General features: G+C 38.1%; 1 protein-coding gene across 1 annotated transcript in view; it reads left to right on the top strand.

Moving 5' to 3' along the window:
* Window positions 1-3607: 3607 nt before the first annotated feature.
* The window catches only part of GALNT2 (polypeptide N-acetylgalactosaminyltransferase 2), a gene marked incomplete at its 5' end in the record, with an annotated part of 32729 nt that continues 21384 nt past the window's right edge, over window positions 3608-14952 (top strand). Inside the window, 4 exons of the mRNA XM_010287644.1 lie at window positions 3608-3706; window positions 4305-4372; window positions 5287-5352; window positions 8477-8598. Coding sequence (XP_010285946.1) covers window positions 3608-3706; window positions 4305-4372; window positions 5287-5352; window positions 8477-8598 — 355 coding nt within the window. The remainder of the gene's footprint in view (window positions 3707-4304; window positions 4373-5286; window positions 5353-8476; window positions 8599-14952) is intronic.

The following is a 14952-nucleotide window of genomic DNA, read 5'->3' as shown; positions in this document are numbered from 1 at the left end:
GAGAGAGAGATGTTTCTGGGGAGAGGCTGTATCTGTGCTGTGGTTATTACTTAGACTTTGCCATGGAGCAGGCTTGAGTGCCCGTTAGTCTGTAAATGGTCATCTTTTTAAAGAAAAAAACAACCAACCAACCAGAAATACCCAAACTAAAGCAATCGTGCCTGCAAATTGTCCATGATGCTTTCCTTGCTATGTTGCAATTCATTTTCCTTCTATTTTGGCAAGGACATTCACTGCGGAAGCTGAAAAAGTTGCATGAAATATTTGTTTGGGAACTGTCCAATGGAAGGACCAAGAGCAATAGACATAGGAAGAAGAATATGTTACACATCTGAGCATGTGACACTTGGAAGCATGTTATTTACAATAAAATTGGAGGCAACTGCGTTAAGATTAAGATCTCTTATGGAGCTGCTACATCTTCTTTAAGAAAAGAAACCTGTATAAGGAAATATTTGTTTCTGCTTAAGCAAATTTTTATTAATTGTATTGATGTGTCAATGGGGCTGTTTGACTTTAAAATAACAATATAATAAAACTGTTTAATTGCTGAAACTCTCCAGGCTGTTCAGAAGCAGCTTATCAGCATTCTACATTAGCTATGTAAATGTGTGTGTAATTATGCATCTCTTTTAATACTTCACTGTTTAGTCTTTTCTAAAAAATTTTTCTAAACTTTTACTGGCATTGGTTAAGACCAAAGTTTTCTACTTGCTTTTCGTGAAAGCCTGCCAGCAGTACTAGAAAACACTTTGGTTTGCCTGTTTAAGCTGCTTGATTTAAGCAAAAGGGAGAAGTGAGAAACAGGCAGATACAACATAGGAAAGGAAAGCAGAGAGAGGAGGTCTGAGCGGGAGTGCAGATTCTCACTCCAGCTGATGCTCACAACTGCCACTTCCAACAGCTTTGAGAAACCTCTGGGTTTCCTCCTGGTGCAGTCAGTTTATGACATGTAACTGAGAGCTATCCCTGTCACGGTAGATTTTGGAGGTCCGGAAAGTGTATGTCACAGTCCTAATAGGAAACTTCCAGAGCTGTCCTCCTGTCAGTGATAGTCTCCCAAGTAGGATGAAGGGTGAAATACTCCATGGTTCTTGTGGACTAATGTCCACCACACTTACTTTGGACCAGTGGTTTCTGGTCACATTTCTTACCGGATGTGTTGGCATGATTCTTGAGAATTACTGGTAAGTACTTTAGCACAACTAAACCATGTTTTCTTTCTCCTTTGGCAACTATTAGAAGCTTCTGACCTCACACTCAATTTTATTCTTAAGTAGAGAAGAAACAAACTTTCCTGTCTCTTTGGTACCCAGGTATCTGTTGAAATGAATGTTTTTCTTGCACTCGTTGAAGTGAATATTTCTATCAAAAGATGGTTTCAGCAAACCATGGAGGTTTCAGAAAATTTGTTAATGATATGAGCTAGTCCAGCAACTCAAATTTCTGGGGGAAGGAATGCACTTTTCATGTTTCAGCTGATTTTAATGACTGATGCTAAGCATTTAAGGTCTAAATTGAAGTTTTCAGTTCAAATTCTGTTTCATCCAAATGTATTTTCTCATTCTGCATATATAATTAAGTGCTGTAACTTGAGGAAAGGAAGTCTAATCCCTGTGCAAAAAGTGATGACATTTTTTCTTTAGTTTGAGTTTTAACTGTGGCACTATTGACACAGCAGAATAGGAGGAGGACTGCTACTGAGTCAGTTAAAGCAGGGATTTTTGAAGAGCCGAGAGCAGAAATACTCAGTGAAACATTCTTCCAGTTTTATTTGGAAGTCTAAAAATCTTAATTTCTCCTTCAGAAATATGCAGTAGTGCTTCCCTCTTGAGTTTTCTTAAAATTGAGAGGCTTCATTGCCTTGAATAATTTCACCCTAAGATGTGCTCTGGCTCAAGTGCTCTTTTCTGCAAAGAGATCACTAAGTTTAATGTGACTTTTTAAAATTATTCTAATGCAAATGCTTCATGTGATAACTGCATGCACAGCAGGCTTGTCCTCTGTGGGCAATTTGAAAGTTAGCAGAGAAAAGAATATATTTTTTTGCACCATAGGCTTTGGCGTATAATGGCTGGACATCTTGTAGCTGTCTACATGAATTGCCAGAAGCTTACAATAGAGAAGGTCGTAGTTCTTTACCTTCCAGGAACACATACGTGCTTGTGATTTCTTGCTTCAACACGGGGCACTAGTGATGAAGCCATCTTGTACGCCTACCATTTGAGAAACAAAGCTAGATAAGGCCTTGTTAATTTGGCGCAGCAATTGTAGGGTTGGCATGGGCTTTGTTTTTTCTTCAGAGCGAGTTAGGTCACCACGGCACAATGTTTCATTTCACAGCAAGCACTAATGTGTGTGGCGTTATGGGTGCTTTGTATCGAAAACACTGCGGGTCGTTGGGATTTTGTAGGGTGGGCAAGAAGCATATTGCCACAAGTTCTCTGGTTCCGTGACGGTGAAGGTGTGTGGTTTATGATGCATGTCGCAGATGTTTAATCGTGTGTGGAGAGGCCTTTTATATAGGCAGAGGCCTAGTTTTCGATGTTTAGGTAGCAATGTAATTTACCTCTCTTCCCTTAAAAGCTAGTTTGGTTAATACTGCATGGCATATAGAATTACTTGCTGAGTTTGCTACAGGTGTATGCTATCTGGGTTTATCCCCCCTGGAGGCAACTAGGCCTGTTAAAACTCTAATATTAAATAAAGGAATATGTGAAGAAATACATCGCTCGTGTATGTTACTGCATGAATGGCGATCAGTATCATGACCTGTCAGACTGTAATGCTTTCAGCAAGAACTCTATATACAGGGTTTTCTAGTCCTGTTAGTTTCTAGTGCAATGAGGGTAGTGTCTTTTTTAGGTTTATTATCAGTGGATTTAAACAGTTTAACTTTATGTAGTCCTGCAGGAATTATCTTGGGATTTGCTGCTTTTTGCTTATTATATTAATTTCAGGCAACTAGAGGTGATGAAAAATGAGTTGACATAGATGGAGTATTTTGTTATCTTTGTGGTTTGGAAGGATGTGGTTCTGTGTTTAGTTGGCTCAGCATTGTCACAGCTAGCTCTGCTTTTCAAATTCTGAATGTTACAACCCTTCCAACTTCTCATTAGAATAGAAGACTGTTTTTATCTATGAGCAAGAGCAGGGATGCTACAGGAGCTTTAAAAATAAAAGGGCAAGTGGACATGTGCCATTCTAAAGAGGAGACATATGGTAGCCTGTGAACCTGTGCATTTTCATTAAAAATATGCTCATTTCCTTAGATTTGTTGACTGCTTTTAATGTAAAATAAGCGCTCTGGTTTTATACTCAGTTGCATGAAATGTATTTACAACATACTGCAGTGATGATAGTCTGACTTTTCTGAACTTGCCAATATCTGACACTGGCTTCTTAGTCTGTTGTGTACAAAGACAACTACCAAAAGTGGCAGAAGAGGAGTTGATTATAAACTCACCTGCAAACAAGATATTTCATTCTTCCTAGGTAGATGTAGTGTGTACATGAGTTTAATAGATAACTGCTTTGTAATGAAGGCTATCTGCTCAGCCTGGGATGTAAAGATTACGTTTAAATGACAGGGTATTATGTCTTTCAGATGTCAGCGGAAACAATGGCGGATAGATTTGCCAGCCACCAGTGTGGTGATCACATTTCATAACGAGGCAAGATCTGCTTTGCTTCGAACTGTTGTCAGGTATACCTAAGAGACCTTGTGTTTTTTTTTTTACACACACATTGCCCCCCCTTGCCCTGCCCTGCCCCAGCCATTCACTTGTGACAGACAATAGCTTATGATAAGGGAAGTAACAATCCGTTATGCTTTCCTGAACCACTTGCAGAGGGAAAGCTGAGCCTTAATTTCATTGATGTCTCCAGTTCTTAGGTTCTGAAATAGTAGCATTAAATAAACAATATCTCCTCCCTTAACTACAAATGCATGGAAGTGTGGAACTGATTACTGGAAGATGTTTGGAGGTTGGCTGTAAAACTAGTTTCAAGGAAAACTCGGGGAAGATGCATTCTCAGGGGATATTTGACCTAAAGCTATCTGACAAGACTTCCATGTTACAAGTTGTCTAATCCACTAATTTCTGGAGGCTGGAATGTTGGGGGGATGATTCTATGTGTGCCTCTCTTTACAAATGCTTTCTGTAAGAATAAGCCAATAGCTGTTGTTGAAGATAGGATTCTTGGCTAGGTCCTACTGTGGCTTAACACAGTAACTACTTCTATGACGTTATTATGGAAAATTAAGGCTGCTTAGTATTGAATACTTTTTTTGTCTGTTTCAGTGTCCTTAAAAAAAGTCCATCACATCTTATTAAGGAAATCATACTGGTGGATGACTACAGTAATGATTGTAAGTACTTTACAGGATCTTAATTTTATTTTGTTTATTCTGGTAAGACTTTCTGTAGATGCTAGTAGGTGACTGTTAAGAACAGGTCACATGGATAGGAGTTTGCAGAGACTGATCCAAAACCAGTTCTTAATTCTTTTGTATCTATCACTGTGGAAATGTGAAGAGTTCATATAAATACTTCAGGTATATTTGATTACTCCCTGATAACTGAAGGAGCAGAGTGTATAACTGAAGACAGCCTTTACAGAGTATGTTGTCTGATGTAAAAATAAAACCCGTGGTACTTGCACCAAATATTTTTGTAGCACTGCTTTAAATGAATGCTGGTCTCCATTAGTCTCTTGGAAAATTCTTACTGAATCTAAAATAAATCAAGGTTTTGTAAGTACTAGTGTATCACAATATGAACTTGAACAATTGAAATGGACCTCTGAGTAACATTTCTTAAAGGAAGTCAATGTCTATATTTGCATTGTTTACATTTAGTTTAGGATAGGTTTGAGCCTTAATGTTGGTTAAAAAGTGACTTTCTTATATGCAAAGAAAGCAGTTTATTTAATCCTATAAAAGTTGTGGGTTTTTTCCTTATACAATGTAAAAACTGTGTAAAGACAGACAAGAGAATATCATTAAATAAAAATGTTTCAAGAGTGTAAAATTAAATTAGCTTTAAATAACATAACGAGGGTAGTAATTTCTTAGCCTGGTAACTTTATTTCTGGTGAGACAAGTAGGTTTTGTGGGATTTTTTAAGCATATGTCTTATATTTAACTATTTATAACCATAAACATTTTCCACTCCAAAGCTCTTGTTTTTCTTTGAAGACAGCCTCGCTTATGGTATACAGTATTTGATATCAAACTGGTTCTCATCAGTTGATTATTTTTTTAATTATTTCATTTTTTTAAAGCTGAGGATGGTGCTCTCTTGGGAAAAATTGAAAAAGTGCGGGTTCTTCGAAATGATCGCCGAGAAGGTAGGCTTAATCTGGGGGAAGGAAGATACAAATTCCACTGGGCTGTCTTATCTGTTAATCTTCATCAAGTCTTAATCAAGTCTTAGAGGAACATTCTGCTATACATTCTGTTTGGAGGGGTGTTTTTGACTTTAGAAGCCAACTTACTAGTGGAATGAATAAAAACAAATGCATTTGTGCAAATAAAAACAGTAATTCTGATTAATTCCGTATTGTTGTGTGCACAGTTGCCCGTTGTTGGCTTTCACCAACTTGAGAAATTGCCTGTCACCCTCAACCTCTCCTTTGTCTACTGTACTGAATCCTCAGTTAAGCTGCTCCCATTTTACGTAAAGTCTCACTGTAAACTGTATGAATGGTTGAAACCATCCAGCTTAAAAATAGCCCTCTCATTTTTGCTGGTTCCCTTACTAGAGATCATTTTAAGGATCCAGTTGATGGACAGCCTGGCAAACAGTTTGTCTGACAGACTTGAGAGAGTGTGAGCAGCCAGGTGGGCTGGGACCATGTATGCTGAAATTTTGCTGAAGCCAGTGTGCATGTAATAACAAACTTGTCTTACATTTTTGTTTTCCTCTTTGTTGCTTTCTAAATTATGGTCTCATACCACTGAGCCCTTCAGTCAGCAGCTTCCTGGCTATGGAGCTTAAAGTATTAGGTACAGGCAACTGTTATTCTACAGCTGCTTGAAATAATAACTGAGAGTTGACAGTTGAAATAGCTGACTGAGTTAGCAGATATGTGCTTGTTTATTTTTATAGGTGCTGTATCTTCTAGGCTGCCAGCCTGGCCTGGGGAGCAGCTAGAATGATTAGAGTGTCAGAAATCGGAAATAACATGCACAAAACCTGTGTGGTCCCATAATTAGTTACTGCGAACTGATGGGCTCGTAGTGTATAATATTTTGTTTGGGATATACTTGTGAACAAAAGCTTGTTAGGAAGGCAGGCCCCTTATGACTTGCCGTGGTTGCAGTGTACTGAGTAAGGTGGTATAATTTCTCTGATCAGTACAGTACTTGGATGGAGATAATAGTAATGGAAAAATGGAATCAAGTAACACTTTTTTTTAGTTTTGTTTTTTAGTAATTATAAATACTAACTTTGTACTGCATATACAGATGAACTGAAATTTCATTCATACTTAAAAATATGCATCAGTGTATCTGACAATTAAATATGATTTGACAAATCTTTTACTATGTCAGAAAAGAACAACTATTTGCAAATTGAAGGCACAGTACTGCCTTACTCGATATTTTTGTGAGATTGGGATTAAATCATTACCTGTGGGATCTACTGTACTGATTATAAAGTTTTCCCTAGGCGTATGTGTGTGCAACCAGGTGATAATTTTTAAAACTAAAGTATTTTAAGTTTTCATTTGATTGTTGACTCTTTATGCTTGAGTTTGAAACTCTGCTTTTCATTTTCAAGATTCTGTAAGAATGTAAATTAGAAATAAGTTCTGGAAGGGAGGAGTTGCAGAAGTAAAATGAACATAGCCAGAGTGCTTGAGGAATGCTTTGTGGAAAAACTGAATAGAACTGATTCAAAAGTTGGAATTAGGGAAACAGCATAAAAACAATGAGGTATAGTTAGCTGCCAGTGTGCAACACATGAGGTGTAGAAAGTACTGTCGAAGAGCATGAGCATGGCACATATCTACAACAATGACGCACTCGCATTTGTGGTAAGAGATAGTACAAGGATTTTGATGTGGCTGTTTATGGCTGAATGTTGGACAGACCAAACAAGCTTTTCACAGAATCACTAGGTTGGAAAGGACCTTCAAGATCATCAAGTCCAACCATTAATCCAGCGCCACCATGTCCCCTAAACCATGTCCTGAAGCGCCACATCCACACGTTTTTTGAACACTTCCAGAGGTGGTGTCTCCACCACCTCCCTGGGCAGCCTGTTCCAATGCTTGACCACCCTCTTGGTGAAAAAATTTTTCCTAATATCCCATCTAAACCTCTCCTGGCGCAACTTGAGGCAAGTTTCTCTTAAACATCTTGTATTCTGTTTGTTGGAGTCATATTTTGCAGGTTTATTTTGTAAAGGGAATGGAAAGAAATGGGGTTGATTCTTTTACAATGTTTCAGTTGCGGGGTGGAGGGAACCAACAAACCACCCCACACTCCCTTCCCCCCACCCCGCCCAACCCCAAACCCAAACAAAAAAACCCTGAAAAACAGAACAGACTTGGTGGGAAACAATGTAGAAAGAAAATGGGCGGGGGATGACATAATTAGTTGGCTTTGGTCTTGAGTGACAATGAAATCAATGAATTTTTAATAGTAACAGAGAAAAGTAGGGAGGAAATTTTGCAAAGGAATGAGAGGATTGGAGTAAATGGTAGGGTGTTCTGGGGTATGTGTGTAAATATAGCAAGGGACTTGAAGGAATGGTGAGGTCATTCAATGAACAAATATTAAAAGAGAAGGAAGGAAAGGAACAGAGTAAAATCACTGAGGTGATCTGTGTAACTGAGGTGTAGAGAAGAACCTTTTGGTTTTACCAGAAGTTTCTGCCTAAAGAAATCTCTTCAAGGTAAGATTTAAAATAAACAAACCCCTCACTAAACTGCAAAAAGAGAGTTGAAAGGGGTGGGGGAAAGGCTCTTGGACATGAATTAATGAAGCACGGTTATTTCTGGAAGAAGTTGATAGCAGAATGGACAGAGTGTGATGACAGCTAGGATGGAGGGGTGGGCAGCAAAAAGGTGGGGAGGAGAAATTGTTTCTTCAGTTCTATTGTAGAACTGTAGGAAAGGTGTTTGTTTTCAGGACCAATCCTGAGTAACATTTGTCAGTATAAATACCATTTATTGTAATGCAGACTCAGCTGTACTTGTGTATCATGTTTTTTAAAAGGTACTTTAATTATTGTACTTAAATCAGATTGAAACCTGTTGACTAGGGTGCAGTAGGTTGGAAGCTTGCAGGCTGTTTGTTGTGAAGTCATTTCACTGAATTAACTAGATTCTCATTTTGATAATGGAACTTGTGTGTTTGTCCAGTCTGGGTTAATTTAATTCATGGCTAACTCGGAATGCAGTAGTTTCTCACTACTGTTGATTATTTTCCTCAGTAGGTACTTCAAACGTTTTATCTTCTCAGGTTTGATGCGTTCCCGTGTCAGAGGGGCAGATGCAGCACAAGCAAAGGTACTGACCTTCCTGGATAGTCACTGTGAATGCAATGAACACTGGCTGGAACCGCTTTTGGAAAGAGTAGCTGAGGTTAGTAAAGAGTACTTCTAAAGTAATTTCCTGAAGGAGCACCTTTTACGTTTTAAAATCTGGTTTATACTACATTAATTTTACACATTTTTCTCTGAAGTGAGATGATGGAGATGATCGGAGTGTTCAGTGATTAAAACTCACTTTTTGTTCATTTAATCTGTGACCGTAGGAACATAAAATGTGAATGTTTATTATCATCTTTACAAGCAATTCAAATATATGCTGCTGTGGTTCTTTAGGGACCTCAGCAGTAATTGTTGAAAGTCTTTAGAGCAAAGTGTAGTTCTCCTCAACCAATATCATCTCACTGTAATTCAGTTTACCTGAGTATTCATGCCTCACTAAGATTCAGTGTGATAATATGAGAGAGGTTGAGCTATGAAACCAAAATTCTCATGGAAATTAGCAGGGACTGTGGGTTCTCAGCTTCTATGAAAATGATGCTTACTCTCTGTCCCAGAAAAGCAATCGAGAGGATTGAGAGTGAAAGTATACTGTTTTCTCCAGGGGTTGGTTATACTGGTTAACTTGCTCTGGAGGAACTCGGTTGAAGTGGAAAGTGAATCAAGTGTGATCTCAAAAAGCACCAGGGAACACTCAGGACAACAGGGTTTTTCTTCTTTCTTAATTACATTCCCTTTCTGGTAGACTTCCCTTCCTGGAAAGACTTTCTTTCAAAGTGCTTCTGGTCAAAATGGTTTTGCTAAGCTACTCTGTCTTGTTAATGCCCAGTTCTTCACTTATCCTCCCTACACCTCCCTTTGCATTTCCCCCAAAAAAGGAGAGGAAGAAAAAAAAAAAGGGACGTAAACCCCATATACTCAATATGCTAATAGAGAAGCTATCAACCGGTGACTGATTTTCCTTATTCTGTTTGGTTCTATGATGCTTTACTGTGTATTCCAGAAATACTGTAAGTTGCCTAAGACATATCAACAATTAAAATCCTATTTTGGAGTAGAAATAACTTTAATCAGCTCAAACCTGGACACTATTAAAGTACCCAGAGTCTACAAAGCCCTTGAGCGTGAGTAACATAGCACTTCTTCTATTTTTGTACTCATATAAAGTGTTACAGCCTCAGAAGGGTTGGGGGAATTTCTCTATAATAATTAACTAGGAAGATAAACTTGAAGGCATTAAATATACCTCAGAAGGAAGTGGAGCTTGCAGCTAAAGCACTAAAGGATTCTAGGATGTGGGAACTGTTTCCAAGCCACTATGTGTAAATGGTTTGAAGCATCTACCTGTTCAAGAAATAAGAAGAGAAATGGTAGTTTGGTCAACAAAACTCTGCTTTTAGTAAGACAGCTGTTTTGCTATTTACCCTTTTTCTTTATGACTCTTTTCAGGGCATACTCGTTTAGCTTTTTGAAACTGATCTGGGATGTGAAGAAGTACTAACCTTTTCATTATAACAGAATGTAAAAAAACCTCTTATTAAATCGCTGACAGTTTTGTGAAGATCCAACATTACATGTGGTATACTTGGTGGGAGAAACTGGTGCATGTTTTGCTTTGTGCAGCAGCCACCTTTTAGCAGCACGTGTATTATTAGATCCTTCAAAACTTACTCCTCACATTCAACATTGTGATACACACTAATTATGTGTACTATGGAATAGTTTTCAGCTGTATGAATACAGTTTTCCATTCTTAAAAGCTTGATAGTATATATTACATAAAATGAAATAAATAATTGATGTAGAATTCTAGTTTACTCTCACCTGGCAAGATTCCCAACCAACAAGTATGGGGATTGGTAAAGTAGCTTCTAAGCTTTCTGCTTGCTCAAATAATTAAGGCATGGATAGTGTTTATGTACAGTATATGATAGTTCTTTGTTATTTTAAATTGATTGATTTTGCTCACAGTGCAGATGCTATGTTACTTGGTGATAATTGGCAGCATTTTCTTGATAGTCTTAGTGACAAGAAACTGAATAGATATGAACTCATCCCTTCTCTGGCCTCAGAGATAACTTTTTTCAGGTCAGGGCTACTATGCAGTATTTTCTGATGTGCTGCTGCATCTATACTGTGGTGGAAAGTGTGGACTTTGTCTTTTTCCCTTTGTTCCAGAATTGCGCACTTGGCATTTAGTTCTGTTGGACTTTTGGGGGATTAGTTGTGTGTGTTGCAATATAAAAATGTATAGCTTCCAAGAAACAGGCCGAAATGAATCGTTTCTACAATACTCCATCTGATGTGCTGTAACCACTTTAGAAAGCTGTGTCTTTGACCTCTTCTTGCTTGTGTTGAGAGCTGGATGCCTCAGGTGCTTCTGTCTTGAATTGAAGGATGATCCATCCCACAGTTTCTTCTTTGAGATGGTTTCCTGGTTAGAGTATCTTTGTCTATTGACCAGGCTTGCTTAGCATTCCTAGAGGAGTTTGACACTGCTAGGGATTTTTCTTCAGCAATTTGAGCAAAGGCTTAAAGCAGAAGTAGCATACATACAAGGTGAGTATTTTAGAGTTCAGAACGGACAGATATCTGTGTAAGCTGGAGTCAGTATATCTTCTTCCTCTTTGCTCCCTCCTGGAGAATGCTTTTCTTAGCCTGTTTCCCTAAGGCTTCCTTTTATGCCCTCTAAATTTTTGCATGTGTGTGTGTTAGGGGAGATTAAATGAGGAGACAGTGGAGGTTAACCCTATGATTCCCCCAAAATGTCAACATAGTAATAAATATACACATCCTGAAAACATTGGTAAATACTGTTTAATGAATGTTTGTCTACTTGAATTTTTCCATGTCCAATTTCTAATCACTGTGATGTTCTAATCTTATAATACATCAGTTATGAGAAAAATAAAAATTGAAAGCTTCTGGTGCAGGAATTAGAAATTAGATTAGAAAACTAATCTGTTTTCATAGCACAGCTATAAATCCTGTATCGCTTTTAGGAGGGTTTTTTTAAACCAAGATGATCTTAAAAGGAAGAAAGAATTAAGATTAAGAAGAGATGTGGATTCCTTTTTCATATCTGTCTCAGATTTTTGTAACCTTGAATGACTCAACTTTTAACTGGCACAATGCTGAAAGGAAAACATTTATATTTTCTCTTAAGAGTGCTGTGAAGCTTAATCTTTGAAGTGTCTCGAGACTTTTGGAGGTGGGGGGAAGCAATGTATGCAGAATCTTGAGGATAATTTCTGATGGTTTATGAGAATAATATAGTCTAACCCTCTAGAGCATGCATAACCTCCCTATGGCATAATAAAATGAAATAGTCTGCTACAAATTTCCAGGCACTAGAAACTTGCAGTATTCACAGGCTATTTCTTTCACCAAGAAGCCCATGGTTTTCCAATTGTCCATTCCATTATAGTTATGGTGTCAACACTTCAGAATGGAACTGGAAATTACAAAAAGAAGAGTTTCTTTTTGCTTTTGTGTTTGTTTCTAAAATGCACATCAGATTCCTACTGTAATCACACTATGGGTAAATAAGTATCTTGTTTTAGGATTATTTAAAGGCAGCAGCTGCTTTTTAGTGTTAAGTGAATGAACTCCCTGTACTTTTGAGACCCACAAGCTCTTTTTAGCAGTTTCTGCACTAACAACTTTGTAGTGCTCTGCAAAGCGTCAACTTAAGAATGTGCAAGTCTTTTGTCTGCTTTGCTGCTGAGCAAATCTATAATTTCAAACCACTGAAGGAACGGCAGTGTGTCCAAGCCAACAAAGTGGGGGTTGAACATCGAACTGAATGGTCGCAACCTGGTATTTGTCAGAGAATCAACTGTTTTTTAAATAATATGTTAGGTGTAGCGAGCGGTGTTAGTGTGGTGTCACACTGATATTGATAGAACTAATCAGACCAGCAGTAAAAGCCTGAGGAAATCCCAAATGCATAGACACAACATGCTACCTGCTTGCTCAGCACAGTGGAGTGGAGATAAGTTGAAGCCTAATGGAAGCTCTACCTAATGTGACACCTGATAGCTTGGGCAACTTTTACCACCAGGTTCAACTCAGCCAATTAGAACCATTTGAGAAAATGCAAATTTTTGTCATAAAAATTTTTAGAGGTGGGCATAGATGTTGGTCTCTCTTCCCAAGTAGCAAGTGATAGGACAAGAAGAAATGGCCTCAAGTTGTGCCAGTGGAGGTTTAGATTGGATATTGGGAAAAATTTCGTCACTGAGAGGGTTGTCAAGCACTGGAACAGGCTGCCCAGGGAAGTGGTTGAGTCACCATCCATGGAGGTATTTAAAAGACATGTAGATGTGGTACTTAGGGATATAGTTTAGCAGTGGATTTGGCAGTGTTAGGTTAACGGTTGGACTTGATGATCTTAAAGGTCTTTTCCAACCTAAATGTTTCTATGATTCTATTCTGTAAGCTGTCTCAGTTTCAGCTAAGAAAAGAAGGAGAAAGGAAGGTTGGTTTCATTTTTCTATTTCATGCTGATGGGTGTATGATGAATATCTTGATAGGCTGGATATCTTCTATCTCATCAGTCTTTAAATAAAGGAGTTTTCTAATTCTGTCACTGTATATAGAATGCCTAAAATAAGGTCATGGGTGCACCTGAAGTGTAGGAGTGCACACAAACAGAAGCAGTGTTTTGCAGTTAAGATGCAGTAAATTGTAATTGCCTCCCACATACAACACAGTTAGCAAACAGTAAGCTTGCTGGTACAAACAGTGACTTGGGGCTACAGCTGACAGCAATCGGACCTAAAGGTGTGGTCAGTGGGGGAACAGGACAGGTTGATCTTTTTTGTCTGTTTTTAGTTTGTTTTAGTCTAAGCTAATTAATACTTAGTAGCAGGCCTGATTAGGTGTTACATTACATCCCTCAAAGGCAGATATTTGGCCCAGGTAATGTAGCTGCAGTGATACTTAAAGAATGCAGAAACTGGTAATGAGACTTCAGGTTTTAGCTTAGTTCTCAACTTTTAGCTGAAGACACAACTTGGATGCTCCTTTTGTCTGATACAGAAGTTTAAGTGACCTTTTGCTTACTCAGGCAGAATGACCTAGTAAATGCCAACTATGTCATTTGGGCTTATTAAAATCAGCACAGATGAAATAGTTAAACCCCCTTTTTCATTCATTGAATCTTAATGTCCTTATTGGACCAAGCAAAGCATTTGACTAAAAGAATTGCTTTTAAGTCTCTTGTTATGAGCCCACACTATTCTCATACTAGTTTGGTTCTGATCCCTGCTGTATAGTACTGATTAGCAAGGGCAGATGCATTGGTGAACCACTGTTTAGAATATATGTATTTTTGTTTGAAGACATACTTATGAAATAAATTCTTAAAATGGAGTTTAGGTTGTTTTTTTTAACCATAGGAACCATTTCTCTAGAACAGAGTTACTAGAAATGTCTCCTGTTTGTTCAAAACAAGTTTTTTATTCACAGGTTTGGTGATACACTGTTCTGAAGTTGTCTGTGCTCTCTGATGCTAAATTGTGGAGCTCAAAGTTCTATTTTGAACTCAAGCAAAGTTTTTGATCAAATTACTGTAGAAGTTATCCTTCAGTGTGTAAACGTAGCTGGGTGGTTTTTTGGGTTGAGATGTTTTATTTGTGTATTGGTGGGGTTTTTTGTTTGTTTTCGTTTGGGGTATTTTTTTTCTTTCCCCAAGAAGTACTTCATGGAGCCAAACTGGCTTAACAATGATATTGTATTTCTAATATTAGATGAGTTTTTTTAGTGTACTGATGTCTTGTGATCCTACTGGATGATGCATGTGGAGTTGTTGGAAAGACTTTTGTTTTTTTTCTTAAAAACTATTTTGACAAACACATCAGCTAAGGTAATTAACATTACACAGAGTAGTATATGAGACCATGGTTGGACAGAGAAATGTGGTTATCTGTACCACTGGAATTTTGGCTGCTGGAGACTAATAGCATTCATTAGTACGAGGTGGTTTTAGGTTCAGTTTCCTATCTAAGTATCTGATTGTAACATGATTCTTCTAGTGTGAAATGGGTTAGCATTAACCTAAGACTTTCCTGATTGCAGAAAGGCCTAAGTGTTCCTTAAAGGTTGGAATAATAAGACTGTAGTACACTGCGTGGCTAAAGATTTGCTGAGGAAAATATGAATTGTCTGGATGCTTTTTTTCTTTGAGCTGGTTTTAAAAGTAAGAATGGAAGTGCTCTTTGCTCGACTGCCTTTAGAACTACAAGTTTGCTACCTTCTTCAAGAGAAAGTCAGAAAAGGGGGATTACTTGAATATAAGTAGCCTAGAATAGAAAGAGGATTCCCAGCTGTATAGTGTGGTTTCTGCCTTCTGAAGCAGCGCGGAGCAATGCTATTCACAGCACTGGCTATTCAGAGCCATAAGTTGAAATAGGGGGAGAGCTGGGGGAGACATGCTAATGAAATC

Source organism: Phaethon lepturus, unplaced genomic scaffold, assembly GCF_000687285.1.
Source record: "Phaethon lepturus isolate BGI_N335 unplaced genomic scaffold, ASM68728v1 scaffold6985, whole genome shotgun sequence".
Lineage (NCBI taxonomy): Eukaryota > Metazoa > Chordata > Aves > Phaethontiformes > Phaethontidae > Phaethon > Phaethon lepturus.
Note: the sequence above shows the minus strand (reverse complement) of the source record. Positions and strands in the feature narration are given on the sequence as shown.